The sequence below is a fragment of the Hippocampus bargibanti genome, linkage group LG19 (genome assembly GCF_051943395.1).
Source record: "Hippocampus bargibanti isolate YZ-2025 linkage group LG19, ASM5194339v1, whole genome shotgun sequence".
Classification (NCBI taxonomy): domain Eukaryota; kingdom Metazoa; phylum Chordata; class Actinopteri; order Syngnathiformes; family Syngnathidae; genus Hippocampus; species Hippocampus bargibanti.
This window is the reverse complement of record NC_142752.1, coordinates 9,468,097-9,488,233: the sequence shown is the minus strand read 5'-3', so window position 1 is coordinate 9,488,233 and position 20,137 is coordinate 9,468,097. Positions and strand designations below refer to the sequence as shown.

The window sequence follows — 20,137 nt, the reverse complement described above, 5'->3', positions numbered from 1 at the left end:
TGGACTTGGGAAATTCGTTATCACAGGATTAATTTAGGACGTCATACTGCTTCACAGGAAGAGGTCATTAGCCAGGTTAAAAATTTATCAGTTCATGGAAAACAATGTTTTATTGCTTACAGCTGTTGATGCTCAGAGCGTCCAGAGGTGTGGTATTACAATCAAGAAAACTATGTTTTACTTTAATTTGCATGAAGTCTCAATAAATAGTTTGGCGGAGGGCCACAAAATTCAGACGTATGTCATGGATGACTGGGTTTCCTGCCGGCAGTAGGGACAATCTTTCGGGTTCCGAGTCTTCGTCCACAGTGTCTGACTGTCATATCTCTGACATTTAACTACCATTGCTGTGAGGCAAACATATAAACAATTAGTCACTATTCATTAAGGACTTATGTGGATGTGGTAAAAAAAACATGTTTTTATTTGTATACTTTTTTTTAACAGTGGTCAATCACAAAACTTGGTTTCACAAGCTGGTTTCTAAGGGGATTTCTGTATTTCTTATGATATATAAAAACATGAATTATGGGCGAAAAAAACATGGTAAGATGTTTAATTGAACTGATTTCAAAATAAAATTTGTTTCGGACTTTTCGCACTGACTTGTTTTCTCTGTGGTCAACTTCGCTTTTTACGAGCAGCGATATTTGTTATCATTAAAATTACTGCCAATATTTGAGGACAAAAACGGTATCGAAAATATCTCAAAATTATATTTGACATTGTTTTTGACCAGTGTTCACCCGAATGGTGAAACATTTCTTTTCGACTCATTGACTTCCTTATTTATTTAACAATTTTTGCATTTCCCGTACAAACTTTCTTGTATGCCGTACACATCTAAAAATGTGCAAAAATCGTACAGAATACGGTATCGTACAGATTACAGGTATGGTAATCGAAATCTGAACAAGCAAAAGTCAATGCAAATGGTCCATTATCCAACAACAAATGTTGACTCACCCTCATCCTGACGAGTTCTTGTGACTCAGTGCAAGAGTGTGTCAAGCCGTAACAATAACAGTTGCTGCAGCCCTGCGGGTTTTGCAGGGACAATCCGAAAGTGTTGGGCTTGCAACGGTCACAGTGGTCTCCCATCACATTTTCCTGAAACGACACATGAAGCGGGGATTTTCGGTCACTTATGTTGGGTTACTTATGAAAATGAAATACAATGAAATACAATGAAATGCTTGTATACCTTGCAGCTGCACTTCCCAGTTCGATCGGCGCAGGCACAAATTCCACGCTCAAAGTCACAAGTCTCACTTTCCGATCCCGAGATGTTACACTCGCATGAGGTGCACTGTCAGGCAAAGGGTCAAGACGGGCCTCTTGAGTCGCTTTTATTTTCTTATTTTCATGACAAAAACCCAATTGAATGTTAGCATGTCGCTTACCTGAGGAAAGTCTCTATAGCCTAGCTGGCATTCGTTGCATTTCTCTCCTCTGAAGGTGTCGTGGCAACGACAGCATCCCGTGTTGACGTTGCACTGTTGCGTCACCGAACCCAACGCACTGCAGCCGCACTCCTGCGCACACACACAAGAGTGGGAATCACATCTGGACAAAATCGACTGAGCTCAACTTGAATTTATTTTCCACCTTACCTTGCATCCGGTCACGATATCATGGCCCCAGTGGTTCGGGGCGCAGCGGTCACACCTCTCGCCAAGCGTGTTTGGAGGACAGATACACTGTCCTGTGTTGGTGTCGCAATTATTGCCAACGTGGCTGCAGAGACACGCTGCGAAACAGCCAGGGAGATATATTAGTTGTGCAATATTTAATGGGGTGTCACTTAGGATTTACTTAGGATTTAGAGTCCAAGATGGCGCTCGAGTAGGCAGGTATCAGCAAGTGCTCTTTTTTGTTGTTTTTGTGTTTTCTTTTATCACTTTGTGTTGTTGCGCATCATGTTGAATGAATATGGATTGTTTTTCAGCATTTTTGGCCACGACATATTCATCAAGGAGAAGATTGCGGAATGGTTGCGCCTTTGCGGCAGCACAAATATGCCAGCACTGTTTTTGATTTGGGAGGAATGTCGGTGCCATTTGACTGTCATCGCTGGACAGCTCTGGGGCAATTGTGCTTTTTTGAGCCTGTAATGGCAGCATTTTCAAAACCCCGCTTTGGTCAACGGAAAAGTCAATGCTGTTGGAAAGTCCGCGGCTTGGAATTGAAGCGGATTTACATGGGACAAGAGATGTGAGACAATCTCTTTTCGTCAATGGATGCTACAGTTTCAAGTTTGCTTTCTACATTTAGCTTGTTATAGACGTGCACATTCCACCATGACGTCCCTGATCCACTGGTGAAAAGGACGCTTTGATCCCCTCCCCATTCATCTAGAACTGCTTCATTCAACAAAGAGGGTGCAGAAAAGTGTTTAATATTGAATGACTGTCTGTGTCTTTTGTGTTGTGTCACATTATTTGTGATTTAGTTTTTTGTTGTTTGACTTCAAGATGGCGCCGTGAGAGTGGCTGCCTTTACACCAGCTCCTCTATTTTGTTTTTCTACTTCTTTCTTTCCTTTCCTATTCCTTTCATAACTTTGTTGCTGTGAAATGTAAATTTCAACACTGTGAGACTAATAAAGGCTAATCCAATCCAATCCAATTGAAAAAACATAATTTTGCATTTGTATTTGGGAGTACAAATCACTAATTCAGAAAATTTGGGTCGCTCTTCCGAAAGCCATCCAAGAAGCTCATTTTAAAATGTTCACATTTTTGGAGCCTCTTTATGCATTATACAGAAGATAAATTAGTTTCCATAAAATTACATTCCAATATATTGGATGAAATGCAATTTATTATACATGCATCTGGTTCATGTGGACCAACAATCACAGTTTCATTTTAAATATTTTCTTCCCAAGATGATATTTTGGTAGCCTGGAGGCTATTTCATTTCTAACATGTCTCGCAGTTAATGAGCCGTGACATTAAAGAAACACAAATAGGGTTTTCATACCCAAAAACATTAAAGATGAGCCAAAGCAAATAAATCCCAAGCTTAGCATGTTGCCATGACGGCATAACTGAGCTGGATGTGTTTGTTGCTGCTTGTTCTTGGCTGTCAATTGTGCTTGGCATACTTTGACATCTTGCAGAAACAGACATGGGGCCTAAAAGGCTTTGAATAAAGTGAACGTAAGTGTATGAGCGATTTCAATGACCAAACGGTAACATGATTTATTCTGTTTTACCATTCAGCATTTTTACAGGCTGAGCTATTCGTTTTGACATTCACAGCGACGTCGACACAGCGGCCAGCCTTCGTTATTATGTTTTTATAAAACCGAGCGCTGACAACCTTGGGTATTTAAAACGCCATTTTGTGAGGACAAATGACAACGAAGGTTTAGTTTCACAGCGCCAAGGTCAAAACTGTGAACGTGCAATTAAAACTTTCATTCAGCAGATTTGAATGCGAAATGTCAAGGCGATGCTTTACAAATCTGAGCTTTTTTTTCATTTATGAATCATAATTACCACTAGCAACTGTAGCTTTTTGATATATATATTTTTTTCACTGCTAATGAGAAAAAAACAACAATACAATTAGAAGGTTTTAAATTTGGGGAAAGTGTCGATCGAGAAAATAAATCACAATACAATGATACAATTCTCATTGTATTGAGTGATCACTTCCTCCACGCCTAAATTTGCCCCGACAGTCAAGTTTTGCTTACGCGTGCAGCCTCCTTCCTGGAAGTTGAAGAATCCACGTGAGCAGCGGTCACATTTGGGTCCAAAGACTCCCGGCTGGCAGCGACACTGACCGTTCTCATCGCAGTCAAACGACTTGGATCCGAAGGAGTTACAGTGACACGGCACACACTGTCCACCTGTGGCGAGGCCGTACGTCTGAGCCTGGAGACAAAAATCAGACCAGACAAGGTCAAAGGGGGCGGGCGAGCCTTGCAAACGATTGGAAGTATCGCTAAATTCACGGCACACTCAAGTCTCAGTGCACTGCATCAACGCTGTTGTCTAGACCGTACATAAATACAGATTATATCCAGTGAGTGACCGTTATCAACAGCCATAAACAAACTCCCCTCATGTCCTCAAACACAACAGACAATCAAAGAGGGCACTTTCGGGTCATCAGACAGGGAAACATGCAAATCCCACAAACGAACAAGGACTCTTCAAGACCACACACCAGGTCTTAAACATTTGCTCCATGTAAAATAACACCAGCAACCAACACTTCTGCAACCAGGGAAAAATGTGTTATGATACAAATTATAAGCCCATTTGGAAATAAAGTAGGACTGTGCATCTAACCATCATTACGGTTGTGAACATGTGACCTCAACAGTGAGAAAATTACTGCAGTAATGGGCTTGTGCGGCCCCGTTTAAATTTTATCTAATCCATCTAGTTTATGTAACCTATTTTATCTAATCTATTTTATTTATCAATAAATGTCTATCTTATCTACCGATCTTTTTTATAAATAAATCTATTTTATCGAATCAACTTTTTTTTTAAATAAATCTATTTAATCTAATCTATTTTATTTATAAATAAATCTATCTATCAAAATTAGAATCAGAAAGCCTTTAATAGTCCCACAATGGGGAAATTGGCAAAATATCTTATTTATAAATAAATCAATCTATCAATCCATCAATCTATCTATCATTCGATCAATCTATCAATAAATCTATCAATCAATCAATCTATCTATCTATCGAGCTAGTTCGCTATGTACCTATCTCGTGAGCGATTAAAGATGATTCTGATTCTGATCTATCTATCTCTTATTTATCAATAAATACATCTGTCTCTTATTTATCAATAAAAAATCTATATCTCTTATTTATCAAGAAATGAACCCATATCCCTTTTTTATCAATCAATAAATCTATATCCTTTATTTATCAATAAATAAATATGTCTCTTATTTAGCAATAAATATATCTCTCTTATTTATCAATAAATACATCTATCTCCTATTTATCAATAAATACATCTACCAATGTCTTATTTGCCAAGAAATAAATCTATATCTCTAATCCTGTGACTGTAAAGTGACCTTGAGAGTTTTGAAAGGCGCTTATAAATTAAATGTATTATTATTTATCAATAAATAAATGTATATTTATTATTTTACCCTAAAAAAAAAATCAGTTTATTATAGACCAGTACACACCCCTGTGCAAAAGACACAACCACGCTTCATGCCACCACAATTCCCATGCAGTGTTACCGCCGCACTGGGCCAATATGCGCCCCTCGGACAACCCCCGCTGCGAGATGGGCCGTGCCATCTTCGCTGTACAGCCTCCACAGGGACACGTTCCACCGGGCGCCGCGTCTCCCGCCTCTCATAACCTTGCCGACGATGGTCACAACGCATGCCCGCGAATCCCGGGCGACAGATGCAGCGGCCCTCAAAGTCGCAGCGTTGAGAGACGGAGCCGAGGTGGGTGCAGCGGCAGGCCGTGCACACGTGATGCTCGGCATCCCACCAGTAATTAGGCTGGACCAATCACAACAAAGATCACAAAGGGGATATTGGTAGGGCGAATGACTCCATGAGAATCTTTGGCTCTCGTATTGTGTCTTATTATAAACACAACCTGGAATCAAAATTACAAAAAGGACGTTGTAAAATTAATATGTGCATTAACTCATTCACTGCCATTCCTGAATTTATCCGGGAATTGAAAACTTGAAGTGGAACAACATTCCCGAATTTGTTTGGTTTTTGGTTTTTGTTGCGGTGGTGCTAATAAAGAGCATGTCAGACCTCTGGCAATGTTTTTTTTCTTCCACGAGGGGGCAGCATTTGCCTTTTTTTCCATGTTCCCGCTTTGTTACAACTTTTGTTTTTTTTTTCCCAAGATGGCGGTGCGTGAACACGCAGCGGCTCCCCTCTCCCGGCAAATTTGCGTTTTCATGTTTATTATGTTTGTTAAAGTCATTATAAGTGCCTTGCATGCTGGGTCCTAGAGGACAGTAATTTCATCTGTGCTGTATGTCATGCATATTAGCATATTTGACAATAAAGCTGACTTTGACTTTGACTTCAATTGTTGTTAAAGCGCTAAATAACTCAATATGTATGTATTATATTGTATTTTGGACGGCTGCCCCCATTTCATGCGCAGATAACTCCAGAGCCATATAACATAGAAATTAACTCTTTTTTTCTGATGGAAGAAGAGAGTCTAAGGTTTCTTACGTTGAAATGAACATTTAAGTAGTCCTAAAACTCAATATTCTGTGAGTCCTGCAATTTGAGTGAAACTGACAAAAACCCTGGCGCTTAAGTGGACACATTACATTTGCACATCGTCTGGCAGTGAATGAGTTAAATAGGGATGTGGTCCAATTCGTCTTTATGCGTCAGGAGCTACGCTTTGCCTTACCGTCGCTGCTAGCATGTTTTCATTTTGTATTTTTTTCCATTGTCCAACGCTCAATTAAAAAAAAAATCATCCACAATATGGCGCGTCGTTTTTCAGTGCCTTATCTCAAGCTTGCACTTGCTCCAAAATATAATCAGCGCTTGGCAAAAAATCAAAATAGACTTTGTAACTCAGTCAAATTTGTCTTGCACTTAACCTGCAATATTGAGGAAACAATGAAAAATAAAAAAGTGAAGTAATCACAATCATCATCGTCAAAATCTAAATGATGTCATGGTGATACGTTGCAAGCTCAGTGCGTGTCAAAACACTTACCACACAGTTGTCACACTGGCGTCCAACCACGTTTTCCCTGCATTGGCACCGCCCGCTTTTCTTATTGCAGACCTCCGAGACGGAGCCATTAATATAGCACTGACAGGCTGCAACAGGAGAAAAGGAGTCACATTTTGCAGCAATTATGCGGATTTTAAGAGTTCGCGCTACGTTAAAGTGCTTGAAGGTCATTTTCAGGACGAGCTGTTGACATCCACTTCCTGGCGGTGCTCTTCTCTTTCCAAATAAAGTCTTGAAAGCCAAGTTTCTTTATTTGAGCAAAATGATACAAAGAGTACATGCCAGTCAGCCTCTTAGAAGAGCTATTAAAAGGCAGAACTCCCATCTGGCAAATGTGGTTTGTCAGAGGATAACATACACTGACAAAAAAAATCAATCTAAAGAGAAGACAAGCTTGCCTAACATGTACGCGCTCAGCTCCTGTTAGATGCGAAGCAGACAGAAGGACAAACTCGAGTGTGGGCTGAGAAAGTGAAGGAGAAAAAAAAAGGTTCCAGCAGATGTCCACACACGCAGACACTAACATACAGAACAAGACATTCGGGCTTCACACACAAATACAAAAAGCAGACAAGCGCGTACCTATTAACAGTCGACGCAGGCCGCCATCCATCCAAACATGCAAATGAATGAATAATGATGCATACAAGTGTACACACACATTTAAAAACTGTTTCGCACACGCTCGCTCAAACATTCTCTCGCCCCTCTGGTTTCACCCTTTGGGGAGACCATCTGGACTACCATTCTGTCAGTCGCCACAATGCGAGCCTTGTTGCGGCCTGAAATGTGGACTTTTGGGGGGTGTTGTTTGTTAGCGTGTTCAGAAGCAGTCAATCAGTTCATCACATGTGCCTGTTTAAGAAAATAGAACCTTGAATATTTGCAATTTCACATAGTTGATAAAAAAAAAAAAAAAAAAAAATAAAGCATTCTGCCATAAGCCTGTGTAGGCTCTCAGTCGTACAGGAGTGGTCCATCAATGAAAAAGTTTCTTTAGCCGTCATTTGTATTTCTTTGAAGGTGTCAGATTTTTCTCTCCTCATCCAAAGAGCTTCGTCAGCGAAATAAAGTTGTGCTGGTAACTCGCCCTATATACAGTATACTGTATATCCCTAATGGACAGAGGTGGCGGTGCCAGACCACTGCTCTAATAAGTCCATGATCTCAGGTAATACCAGAACTAATGGGGCAATCAGAGCCAGGCATAGAACATTAGAGATAATCAGACCTAACAAAATCAGTAATCAGATTAGCTTCAGGGAGTAGTCCACTGCTCCCCCAACCTTAGACCAGGGACCTATCAGAACAGATGTCTGGCACCGCCACCTCTGTCCATTAGGGATATATAAAGGGCCAGAGTTACCAGCACAACTTTTGTTCACTGACGAAGCTCTTCGGATGAGGAGCGAAACGTCTGACACTGTCAAAGAAGTACCGATGACGGCATCGACATTCTGCCATAAATTAGACTCAGACTGCTAGGGCAATAGTGTGTATTCAAAATCATCCTAAAGGTTTTATTGATCTATAAAGCATCAACGGAACCTACATTAAGTCAAATGACGGAAACTTCATTACGTTATTGAATTACTATGTCGCCAATCGTTTCCTGAGATGCAACAAGAGAAATGGTACAGTTCACATATAATCTCGCCAATATCCAGAAACCTGTCCTGCAGCGAAAAATAGTTCCGCTCATTATGTTTTTGAACGCTTAGACACATCATTCTGTTGCTAGACCCCCTTTGACAAAAATAAAATGAATGAAACCATGCATTAATGTCGGCCAGGGGGGATGTTTACAGCAGAAATAGCCACAGATGTGAAAGCTGACCTCAAAGCAAACATAAAAAGTGGTATTTTTACAGTCTAATGGAACACAAATGGACTTGACCCAAACTCTGCGACGCCACTCAATAAAGTTCATTAAGACTTGAAGCGATAGAGAGTCAGAAAAAGAGTTATTGTCTTTTAATAATTCCTGCTAGTCTTTTGTCATTTGTACGCGATCAATAACAACCCCTCCATCTCTCAGACGCGAATGGCCAATCGTCAGCCGAGCAGGGCCATCGATCAGGCCGATTAATCGATAACCATTTAGCTAGCTCGGAGGGAAAACAGCTACAGAACAATGAACTATCAAACATACATTAATAGTCAACGTCGGGCCATCGAGCCGCGTTTGTTCTTGATCTGTCTGCCGGTTGGAGAGCCTGCCGATCGGGTCAAAACGCACAGACGAGCGCCATCTCTATCTCTTTCGTATAGAGGTAGACTTTCTCGCTCTTGAACACATCTGGCTGCCAGTGAGTCCGCTCTGACATCACACATGCTCGTCGTTAGACGGACGAGCAAAGAAAAGCCACGCGAGCAGCAACAGAAAAACACATTCCAGATGGGTTCTGGATTCAGATTAACTCATTAACTGCAATTCCCGAATTTATTCGGGAATTTAAAAGCGTGACGCGAAGCGCCATTCAAAATTCCATTGAAATTTGCTTCGGGTTTTGATTTTTCTTGCGGGTTGTTGATAAAGCGATGGTCAGACCTTTGGCAATGTTTTTCCCTTCCACGAGGGGGCAGCATTAGCCTTTGGTCCATGTTAGCGCTTTGTTACAACTTAAGTTGTTGTTCATGCGCTATATAAATCAATACGCATTTTGTTTTTCTACTTCTTCCCTTTCTTTCATCTTCTTTCCATAACTTTGCTGCTGTGAAATGTAAATTTCTCCACTGCTAGACTATTCAAGGCTAATCCAATCCAATGTATTGTATTGTATTTTGTATGGCCGCCCCCATAAATCCAGACCCATATAATTTAGGAATTAACTTTTTTCTCTTATGAACAAAGAGAGTCAGGTTTCTCAACATTTTTCATTAAAATACAATTATTCGCTGAAAAACATCTATTTTGGCGCATATCCATGCACGCCGCTCCTTCAAAAGCAATCAGTTCTATCATCCTTGTGGCGATTACATCACGCACTACAGATTTTCGCATATCCGCACGCTGTGTTCATCAGATGTCCTATATTTTGGAATCACTGTAGAAAACCAAATTGAAAAAAAAAATCTTAACTTACGCTGGCAGTTTTTCGCCTCGATGGCGTCTCCAAAGAATCCTTCATCGCAGCTGTCGCAGGCCACGCCGCCGTAACCATGTCGACAATGCATACACTGGCCCGTGATTGGATCGCAGCTGCCGGGTGTCGACAGGTCCAAGTTACCGTGGCAATCGCAGGGCTGGCAGGAACCTCCTGGGACGGTGGGTTGTCCGTAATACCCGTTGGAGCAACTGGGAGGAAGCATAATGACGGAACATTGGGGTTATTAAATGAATGAATTGTATGCAATGACTACGAGGTCTCACCAGTGTCAATTGTTATATTGTTCCAATCATTTCTGGTCTGGCATGCTCTTATTTGTTTCTTCTTAATTAAAGACAATCCAAACATTAAGACTTGGAGTGCTGCCTCATGGCATGAGCAGAGGGGAGGAAACCAAAACAAACAAAAAAATGGATTGAGATGAAATAAGGACGGATGGACGATATAGATCCGGCTGAGGTGCATAAGACGAGTGGAGGGGGACAAGAGGGGAAGAGAAGACTCTTCAGATTACAGAGAGAATTGAGTTTAGAGAGGAAGGAGTGGAAAAGGACAACGAGTGAGAAAGAGTCAAGATGAGCCAGCCATTATTACCGCTGACCCTCTATGGGACTCAATACAGGTGGTTTATTAGCTTTTGACTGTGTGTGTGTGTGTGTGTGTGTGTCTGGGTGTTTTTAGCGTGTGCGAGTGTGTGTGTATAGGTGTCTGCGAGATAAACGTTCACAGGGAAAATATGAAAACACATTCATGACTGTGTTTCCTTCCATCATATTTTCTTTTTGAAGGTCAAATTTCTTTTTCAAAGAAGCTCTGGAGAAGTGACACTGTATTGAAGGGTTCCGAAATTAATGAATACATTTTTTTACGGTTTTGTAAAAGGCATAAACTTCAAATCAAATCACAAATTAGTACAGCATTTCCTTTCGAATGCCTGGTGTTTAAAAATGTCTTAAAACGAACTGGATTAGCCTTTAGCCTTTATTCGTCTTGCAGTGGAGGAATGTTCAGTTCACAAGTGATTAACATAAGAGGAAAGGAAAGGAAGAAGTAGAAAAAAAAAAAATACAGGAGCTGCAGTAAAGGCAGCTACTTTCGCGGGACCATCGAAGTCAAATCAACAAAAAACTAGAACAAAATAAATAATCTGACATTACACAAAAGACAAAGAGTCATTCAATCGTAAGCACGTTCTGCACCCTCTTTGTTGCATGAAGCAGTTCTAGATGAAAGAGGAGAGCATCAAAGCATCCTTTTCACCAGTGGATCAGAGATGTGATGGTGGAATGTGTACATCTGCTACAAGCCAAATATTGAAAGCAAACATGAATCTGTAGCATCCATTGACGAAAAGAGATTGTATCACATCCCCAGTTCCACGTAAATCCGCTTCAATTCCAAGCCGCGACAGTTCCACATACGCATTGGCTGGCGCTTTGCAATTGCAAAGTGATAAATAGCACCACCTCAATCGATGACCTTTGAAAGAAGTTTTTCTTTCAACTTGTCCAATCAAGTCGGCCACCCCAAAAATTTGCATTCTGACTTTTACGGTGAATTAAATCGTAATGTCTCGGAACAAGTTAACAGGGACATATTTTTTCGGCCAATTTATCTGTCAGTGAATTCATTTAGCAAAAACTATATATGACAACATTCCCTGCTAAAAGCTTCTTTCGATCGCGCCTGAGCAAGTGCATACTTTTTTTCCTATTGATTAAATGTCCTATTTTTTGAGGCGAATGAGCATTGAATTATACAAAAGGTGTACAGCGCAAGCACAAATTAAATAATCACAATTCTAATTATAATTAAAGTATCGTCACGGCTCGGCTTGGAAGAGGTAATGTGGAGCATTAGTGGTTAGGTTTTTGTTTGTTTTTTTTTTAATTGAAGCTAACTGGTTTTTATTGAACTATGCTGCATTATGTATCAGAATCAGAAATCCTTTATTCGTCCCACAATGGGGAAATTTGCAGTCCACATCAGCAATTTGAAAGGGTGTGGGGTGGGGGGATAGAAAACATGATATTCTAAGCATAACAAAATATGTCAACTGTATACGGTGCAAATGTAAATGTGCAAAACTGTTTCAAAAAAAACTTAATACATAGTGCAAGTATCAAGAAAGGCATATTGATATATTGCATCAACCCATATTTACAAGTGTCCATTTTTTTTTTTTTTCACGTGATCATTGAGAATCCTGACAGCAGTCGGCAGGAACGAGCGGCGGTACCTCTCCTTCTTGCAGCGCGGGTGTAATAGTCTCTGGCTGAAGGAGCAGCAGGTCTTTTGTTATGGCTCAGATGGAACAATTTTATCGCATCTTTGTATTTGAACTCATTTACTGCCATTCACAAATTTATTCGGTAATTGAAAGTATGAGAGAGCACCATTCCCGAATTTTTTGGGTTTTGTTTTTTCATGCTTGGGTGCCGAAAAAGCGTTGGCCGTGGCCTTTGGCAATGTTTTTTTTTTTCTTTTCTATGTTAGCGCTTTGTTCCAGCTGTTGTTAAAGCGCTATATTAACCGATATGTATGTATTGCATTGTATTTTGGACAGCCACCCTCATTTGAAGCTGAGATAACTCCAGACCCATATAACTTAGGAGTTAACTAATTTTCTGTGGTGAAAGAAGATAGTCTAAAGTTTTTAACGCTGTATTGAATGGTTATGTAGTCCTAAAACTTAATATTCTCTGGGATTCAAGTGACAATGACTAAAACCTTGGCGCTGGAGTGGGCACATTTTCTGCCCGTCTGGCAGTGAATGGATTAATAGCAGACAGACAACAGATTTTTTTTTTTGCACATGAGGTTTCATTATACTGTACAATCCATGTACCAAATAGATCAAACTTTTCACACTCATATCATTTATGGGATGAGTCCATATTTGTCAATGTTGGATTCTGCAATAGCGACGGCGCCCATCTGTCATTAAAAGTCTGGAATGACAGCAAGTCTTTGCCTCACCCCTGAGGTTGATGCCGTTTATAAAAGGAATTTCTGCTGTTGACAGCGGAGGCCGAGCATGCGGACTATGACGGCCAGCAAGAAAACCCACACAGGTGCAGGGAGGTCTCCACACAGGAAAACGGCGCAGAAATCAAACCCAGCACCCTTCGCGAGGCGGACCTGCTAACTAGTACAACTTGAAGACTTCAACATTTAAGTGTTGTCCCCTCTGGCAAATTCAATCCATCATGCCTTTGGGGGTTAGTCTATATTTACTCCCCATGTGTCATCCAGCCACATCAGAGCATGCAGACGAGTATCCACAACGAGACAGACTTATAATAGAACTGTAGTGGATGCTTCTAAATGTCAGACATGTAATCCGTGAGACAAGTACACAAAGCCATCGGCGCACTTGTGTGTATTCATATATGGTCAGAAACAAAAAAATTATATCATCTAGGAATATTCATATGCGTGAAAAAAAGCTAAATCGCCGACCAAAGACCAATCACCGCTATTGGCTCAACCTTCACAATGTGTTTCAGGATGTTTGGCAAATGAGGGTTTTATACAATAAAGCTGACAGAGTGCTGTCAGGAAGGCTTAAAGAAACTGTCCATTAAGAAGAAAGTCTGCTTCAAAGGGTGGGCAGCTTAAGAAGCCAGACAGAGAAAGACCTGACGGGCTATTATCGGATGAGTGGGGATTTTTGTCATTGATTGACTGCCGGCGGATTGGAGGAAATAAACAAAGAAAAAAACAATGAATAGAAGCAGTCCTTCTTATTGAATCACAGCGCAAACCTTCACATGCTGTGATGTGAGGTCATAATTAACTCATTCACTGCCAGACAAAATGTGTCCACTCGAGTGCCAGGGTTTTTGTCATTGTCACTTGAATTCCAGGACCCACAGAATATTGAGTTTTAGGAGTACATAAGGATTCAACACAGCGTTAGAAACTCTCTTCTTTCATCAGAAGAAAAGAGTTAATTCCTAAATTATATGGTCTGGAGTTATATGAGCTGTCCAAAATACAATGCAATAAATACATATTGGTTTATATTGCGCTTTAACAACAGCTGAAGCTGGAACAAAGCGCTAACATGAAAAAAAGGGAAATGCTGTCCCCTTGTGGAAAAGAAAAAACATTGTCAGAGGTCTGGCCAGCGCTTTATCGGCACCCAAGCATGAAAAACTAAACCGAATGGCAGTGAATGAGTTCAGCTTTTTGAGCCCCCCATGACCCTCCTCCAACAGTGGTGAATAGTTATACTGTATTAATTTAGTTGAGCAAGTGCAACTACAGCTGTGTGTGTGTCACCTGTCACATCTTGGTCCGGTGTATCCAGGCTGACACTGGTCACACAGCAGGTCTCCTCCCTCAGCAAGGTGGCAAGTTGGGCTGAAACTGTTGCCGGGTGGCCAATGTTTTTGTTGAAGTTGTTGATTGTTGATTCCGTTCCGTTGCCCCACAGCGGAGAGAGCGGCGACGAGAATGACGATGAGGAAAAGAGGACAGAGATGGGTGAGGGCCATTGTTTGTCTCCCTGTATATACTTTCACTCGTTCTCACATTCAAAAGTTGTGCACTCGCGTTTTTACATACACTCTTGCTCGTCAAGTGAACCCCAAATGAAGGCTGAGTGAGTGAGGTCGATCGAGACTGAGTAACCCACCCACTTCCATAAACTATAGATAGTTTTGCCGGCTCAGGTTCCGAGCTCAGACTGGGTCATTAGCTGACTCTGTGAGCTTAACTGGTCAGCAGAAGAAATAGATGGCATTTGTCAAATGTTTAAATGCTCATTCATTAACTAATCTCATTCAATAACTGGAGAAAGTAATGTCAAAATTCATGTTAAAAGAAAAAAAAGTAACAAGTGTGTATATATATATATATATATATATATATATCTGCCCGGTCATCCGGGCAGATGTTATTTCAGACACTGAATATACATTGTACATAAATTAAAATAAATAATGTAAATTTAATTGTGGGAGAGGCTCCAGAGAAAAATGTATTTCATCGTCATTGCAAGGTCTTGTATGATGCATATAGTGTCATTTTTTTGCAAAGTATGCAAATTAAAAGCCATATCATCCTGATCTCAGCTGTGATGGATGAAGTAATTAAAAATAAACATGACAGAATCTCATCAAGCGAAAACACGGCATCAGAGATGACTCCGATTACAGAGGAACATCTTGAAAGTGAAATGTGTACAAAAAATATAAATGAATTAATGTTTTTATTTAATTAAGTGCACAAGTAAATGAGAGTAGATGCTGTGAGATATCAATAACTGACAGAATACATCTTGGGATGTCGTTAATTGAGCCCAAGTGTGAATAAAAAGCAACCACACCGAATGCTAAACTAATTTTGGATTGATTCTCTTTAAATAACCCCCCTTTCCCCCCCAAAAGGCATTTATGAAACATTTGACACTCTTGCAGGGTGGAACTGTCTGTCTGGTTGACTGCCTGTTTGATTGACAGGTTTTGGTGGATCGAAACCAAAGGAGTAGAGGGCGAGTTTTGAAGTTGGCCGCAGGCCTGACAACTCCAGGCTAATATTATCACAGGGGTGGTTAATGGGAAAACGGGGGAAACCGCGTAGGCCGAAAGTGAGATGTGACGCCCCCTAGCATGGGAAAGGCAGTTTGAAAAAGGTTCATCGCCGCTGCATCATGAAAATTCTCAGCTGCTGTTTGTGTGAATTGGAGTGTACTGGAGTTTTCTAAGTCACCAACTCCCCCGTGCGTAGTCTGTAAGACTTTACAGTGGACAACAGTTCAAGAGAGAAGAGAACATGCTTTTACATGCATGAGTTTTGATACTGCACTTCTGGCTATCCCTTAACATTTTTGCATTTTTTTTTTTTTTTGTCGACTGAAAATGGACGACCAGTGAGTGGCAAACAAATGGGATAACATACAAGCATCCACTGTCAAATATGTTGCCAAACTTTGACTTCGGTTCTCATACAATACAATGCATATTGCACCATATAGCGGTTTGACAACAGTTGAAGCTGTAACATAGTGCTTAGCATGGACAATTATCATACACAGGAAATAAAGCAGTCACAAAGATAGTAGAAAGCACCAGGGAGTAAAACTAAGATCATATCTGAATCATGTGGAGTCAAATGCCAAAGAGGACGTACAAGTGAGTTTTGAGGCGGGTTTTAAAGATGGTCAGCGAGGGGCCTTGCCGAATGTTCAGTGGCAGGTCATTCTAGAGAGAGGGCCCAGCAACGGTAAAAGGCTCAATCCTCTCTGAGCCTCCGTTATATTATATTTTATTTTCTAAAACCAATAATATGATATAATTTGATGGATGGTGTAGTTGTAGTTGATAGTTTTGGAGGAAACTAATTTCAAAAAGACTACAGTAAGTGTTCAAAATCATGACTCGAGAAGTTTTCTCTTCCTTAAAGTTAAGCCTTTGCTCACTCTTGACTATATTGACATATTTTATTCTCTTGAAGCAAATGGTTCAAGGGGATCATGAGAAATGAGATGTTTTATACGGTCATACAGAACAAAACAGCTTTTGAATTGCAGTCTGTAATTAATACCATGCACGACAGCAATAAAAAAAGGATACATCACCATAAATGCGTAGAAAAGAATTGATCAAATGAATTTGATCTGGATCTACAAATTCCACTCACCCTTGATTAAATACCAGGTTGTTGTTCTACCATTTACGTGATTGATAACGTTAAAAACTCAATTGGGAAGAACTAAACTTGTACAAGAGGGGAAGTAAAAATCAAAGTCTGTATCATGCACTGTGTCCTTTGACTGTTTGCAATGTGCTCCTTCTGTCCACAGGTTCTCCTTCCTGGGTTAAGTAGTGGGCGGAGTCACTAAGGTGCAGAGATTGCAATCAATCACTGTCAGCAGGGTAGAGTATTTAGACTCCGCCCCATGGGAAGGAATACACAAAGGTGCTGTGGTGAAGTGACGTCAAAATAAAAATCCAAACAATAAGTTTTTATAATCATAAAAATATAAAAAAAAAAAATTGTGAACACATTTGAAGCAGATCAAAATGCTCACTGCACATGCCAACATTTATTATTATTAATATATTAAGTAATATGGTTCCTTCAGCAAGACAGCCGTATTTTCGCCGATCGGCGGAGAGGCAATGCGGCGAAAGGTTTAAACTTGCTATCAGGGGATGGAGACACCAGCTGCCTTGGATTTTGGGTGCCTCTCACAGTGATTCTACCAAACATTGATGACATTTACGCCAACTGCTCTAATCTCTACTGCCAGACAGTGGCTGTTTTTTTTATCTGTGATGGCGTTAAAAAAAATAAAAATAAGGGTGGAGAAGATGATAAAGATGGAGAGGGCAAAGAGGCAATTGAGTGCCACGGGACCCAAAGGTCACCAGCGAGAGAATGAGTCATTTTAGGACAATTTTTTGAATTGGATTCAGTGCTGAGATAACTTACTTATTACTTGGCACGTTGAGAGGGCAGGCGCACGGTTGACAATCTGTATCTGACCCGTGAGTGGCATTGCCGTAGTAACCAGGTTGGCAGGACTCACAATGGGGGCCTGTGGTGTGGTGGGAACAGTCCTGGAGTAAAAATACCAGATTTTTTTTTTCAGTGAGTCCCAGATGGCGAAAGATTTTCTTCAAGACATTGATCAATAGGTTTCTTCAGCCGTCATCTGTACTTCTTTGAAGGTCTCGGACGTTTCGCTTCTCATCTAAGAGGCTTCGTCAGAGAACTAAAATTTTGCTGGTAGCTCTGGCCCTATATATATCCCTACTGTCCAGAGGTGGCAGTGCCAGACCTCTGCTATGATAGGTCCCTGCTCTAAGGTTGGGGCCTTACACAGACAGTTCTTCAAGACACTATTGCAGATTATGATTACAAAAAGAGAAACAAACCCGAGGAATTGGAGGCTAATGATGAGGTGCAAGACGAGCATCAGATTTTATTTTGTTACCATAGTTACAAAGCGCTCTGGGCTCAAGGAAATGAGCCAGGATTTTGTAACCAATGCGCTTCATAATCAAGCAGCAAATGGGAGTATTAGTGAAAGTCAAACACGGCGGTGATTCAATTTAGAAAACGGTGTCATCGCGCGTTAATGGTGAGAAATGATGCATTTTAATATAGATGAAGAAAACATTAAAACACAATTCGCTTAATGTCATCCTTTTCAAGTAGCTACAGTGCAGAGAGGTGTGTGTGTGTGTGTGTGCTAATATGTACTGTATATGTGCTCCAATGCAGTTCCTGTTTAAATCAAATATCTCCTCGCTGCTGACACAAGCACACGCTGCGTTAACCCGCCGAGCAAGAGGAATATTCAGCCACTCTGCCTTAGGCCTCGATCGGTCTGCCAATCACTGTGAATAAATATGGAAATGTGTGCGTATGTGTCTGTGAGTGATTGACTGTCAAGCTGTCTCACGTTGTGTTCGAGGGGATGTTTGAGTGAGTAAAAAAAGAAACAACCCACCAATCTGGCATCATGTTCGTTCTCGGCGGTTCACAGTATGGTTTGCGGTGCTTTTTTAAATAGTTTTTTTTTTTTTTTTTTTGGGGGGAGCTGACATTAAACTTACCAGGCAGTACCCTGTGATTTGGTGGCATTGTGTGGCATGGCCGTGACAATGACACACTTCGCAGACACCGTTGTACAGGTTTCCGTCCACTCTTCGGAATCCAGCAACACAAGCCTAAAACACCCGTTCAGGGCGAAAATGAGATGTGATTATTTTCTCGATATTCAATACAAAGTGCCTGACATAAAAACTGGGTCAACAAATTCATTTACCACTGTATCGTTTTCTGGAGACAAATATTCCTGTAGTCCAATTCACCCCAGGAGTAAAATATGTTACTTCTTTAATCACGGTTTGGTTCGGGTGGCCACAAGATGGGACAAAATCCAATTTCAACAGACAGTTAAGACGGCGGAAAAAAAAATCATTGGCACAACCCTAACCACTCTCGGGGACTTGCACACTGCAAGAATCAAGAGCCCGGAAAATCCTACTAGACCCTATGCACCCTGCTACCGATCCATGCGCACCAAATCCAGCAGACATTTAATGTGTTTACCTCGCATGATGTTCCGGCATATCCGGGTGGACAAGAGCACATTTCAACAGCCGATGCTTTCCTCCCTCCTTGGGCAAAGGGATGACTGACTTGCATGGAGAATAAGTGCAGTCTAAAGAAACACACAAAGCATGTGATAACTTTTGAAACCGTCGTCCGTTTCAAGTAACTCATTCTATGCCATTGCAGAATTTATTCGGGAATTAAAAATATGACGTAGATCGCCATTTCTTAATTTGTTTAGCTTTTGTTTTTTCTTGTAGGGGTGCCGATAAAGCGCTGGCCAGACCTCTGGCGATGTGTTTTCCCTTCCATGAGGGGGCAGCATTTCCTTCTTTTCCATGTTAGCGATTTGTTACATCTTCAGCTCTTGTTTAAGCACTATATAAACCAAAATGTATGTATTGCATTGTATTTTGGACAGCTGCCCTCATTTCAAGCTTATATAACTCCAGATGCATATAATTTGGGAATTAACATTTTTTTTGATGAAAGAAGAGAGTCTAAGGTTTCTTACGCTGCATTGAATGTTTATGCAGTCCTAAAAGTAAATATTATGTAGGTTGTGGAATTTGAGTGAAAGTGACAAAAAACCCGGCACAGGAATGGACACATTTTTGCACGTCTGGCACTGAATGAGTTAATTGCATGGATTGTCATTGTAGATCGTTAGAGATCCGTTGACTCAAGACGTTCCTGTACCTGTACACAGCGCTGGGCTCAGTACTGTAAGAGGCTCTGACCATCAATCTGGTCATGTTTGCCAAAACGGTCATGAATTCCCGACGACTGACTGGCTGAGCTGTGTCGGAAATCAGGAAGTTTTCAGGAAGGAGAGTGATGCTATTGATGCTTGGCGAGGACGGATAAACGGGTCGTCCGTACCGCCTGTCCATAATTTTGATTCCACTGCCCTATCAGAGAGAGAAAAGGATCATTTAATGCTCATGAGTTATTTTTGCCAGTAATCCATTAAATAACAACCGAGAGAAAGAGAGAGAGATTTGAGAGATGGCCACTACTTCAGGAAATATGATACTTTTGTTTGTGTCACGGTCGACTGAGGTACTGAATTATTTAGCAACGCAGGCTAATGCTGAAAAGCCACAAGGCAATGGTTCATGTACTATTATTTGATTTAGGGATGCACGGTGACAATCGGTTACAATTTGTTATTGATTCTGTTCATAACCTTCATGGAAAGAATTTCTAGGCGTAGC

At 40.8% G+C, this 20,137-nt stretch overlaps 1 protein-coding gene across 1 annotated transcript in view; it reads right to left on the bottom strand.

Annotated features, from left to right (window-relative positions):
- The window catches only part of lama2 (laminin, alpha 2), a 111,931-nt gene that overhangs the window by 47,777 nt on the left and 44,017 nt on the right, over nt 1-20,137 (bottom strand). The window contains exons 16-28 of the mRNA XM_089021559.1: nt 19,620-19,831; nt 18,918-19,029; nt 18,419-18,532; nt 17,289-17,416; nt 14,133-14,219; nt 9,822-10,033; nt 6,715-6,821; nt 5,235-5,507; nt 3,706-3,886; nt 1,614-1,750; nt 1,404-1,535; nt 1,205-1,309; nt 967-1,110 (exon numbers count right to left, since the gene is read on the bottom strand). Coding sequence (XP_088877685.1) covers nt 967-1,110; nt 1,205-1,309; nt 1,404-1,535; nt 1,614-1,750; nt 3,706-3,886; nt 5,235-5,507; nt 6,715-6,821; nt 9,822-10,033; nt 14,133-14,219; nt 17,289-17,416; nt 18,419-18,532; nt 18,918-19,029; nt 19,620-19,831 — 1,944 coding nt within the window. The remainder of the gene's footprint in view (nt 1-966; nt 1,111-1,204; nt 1,310-1,403; nt 1,536-1,613; nt 1,751-3,705; nt 3,887-5,234; nt 5,508-6,714; nt 6,822-9,821; nt 10,034-14,132; nt 14,220-17,288; nt 17,417-18,418; nt 18,533-18,917; nt 19,030-19,619; nt 19,832-20,137) is intronic.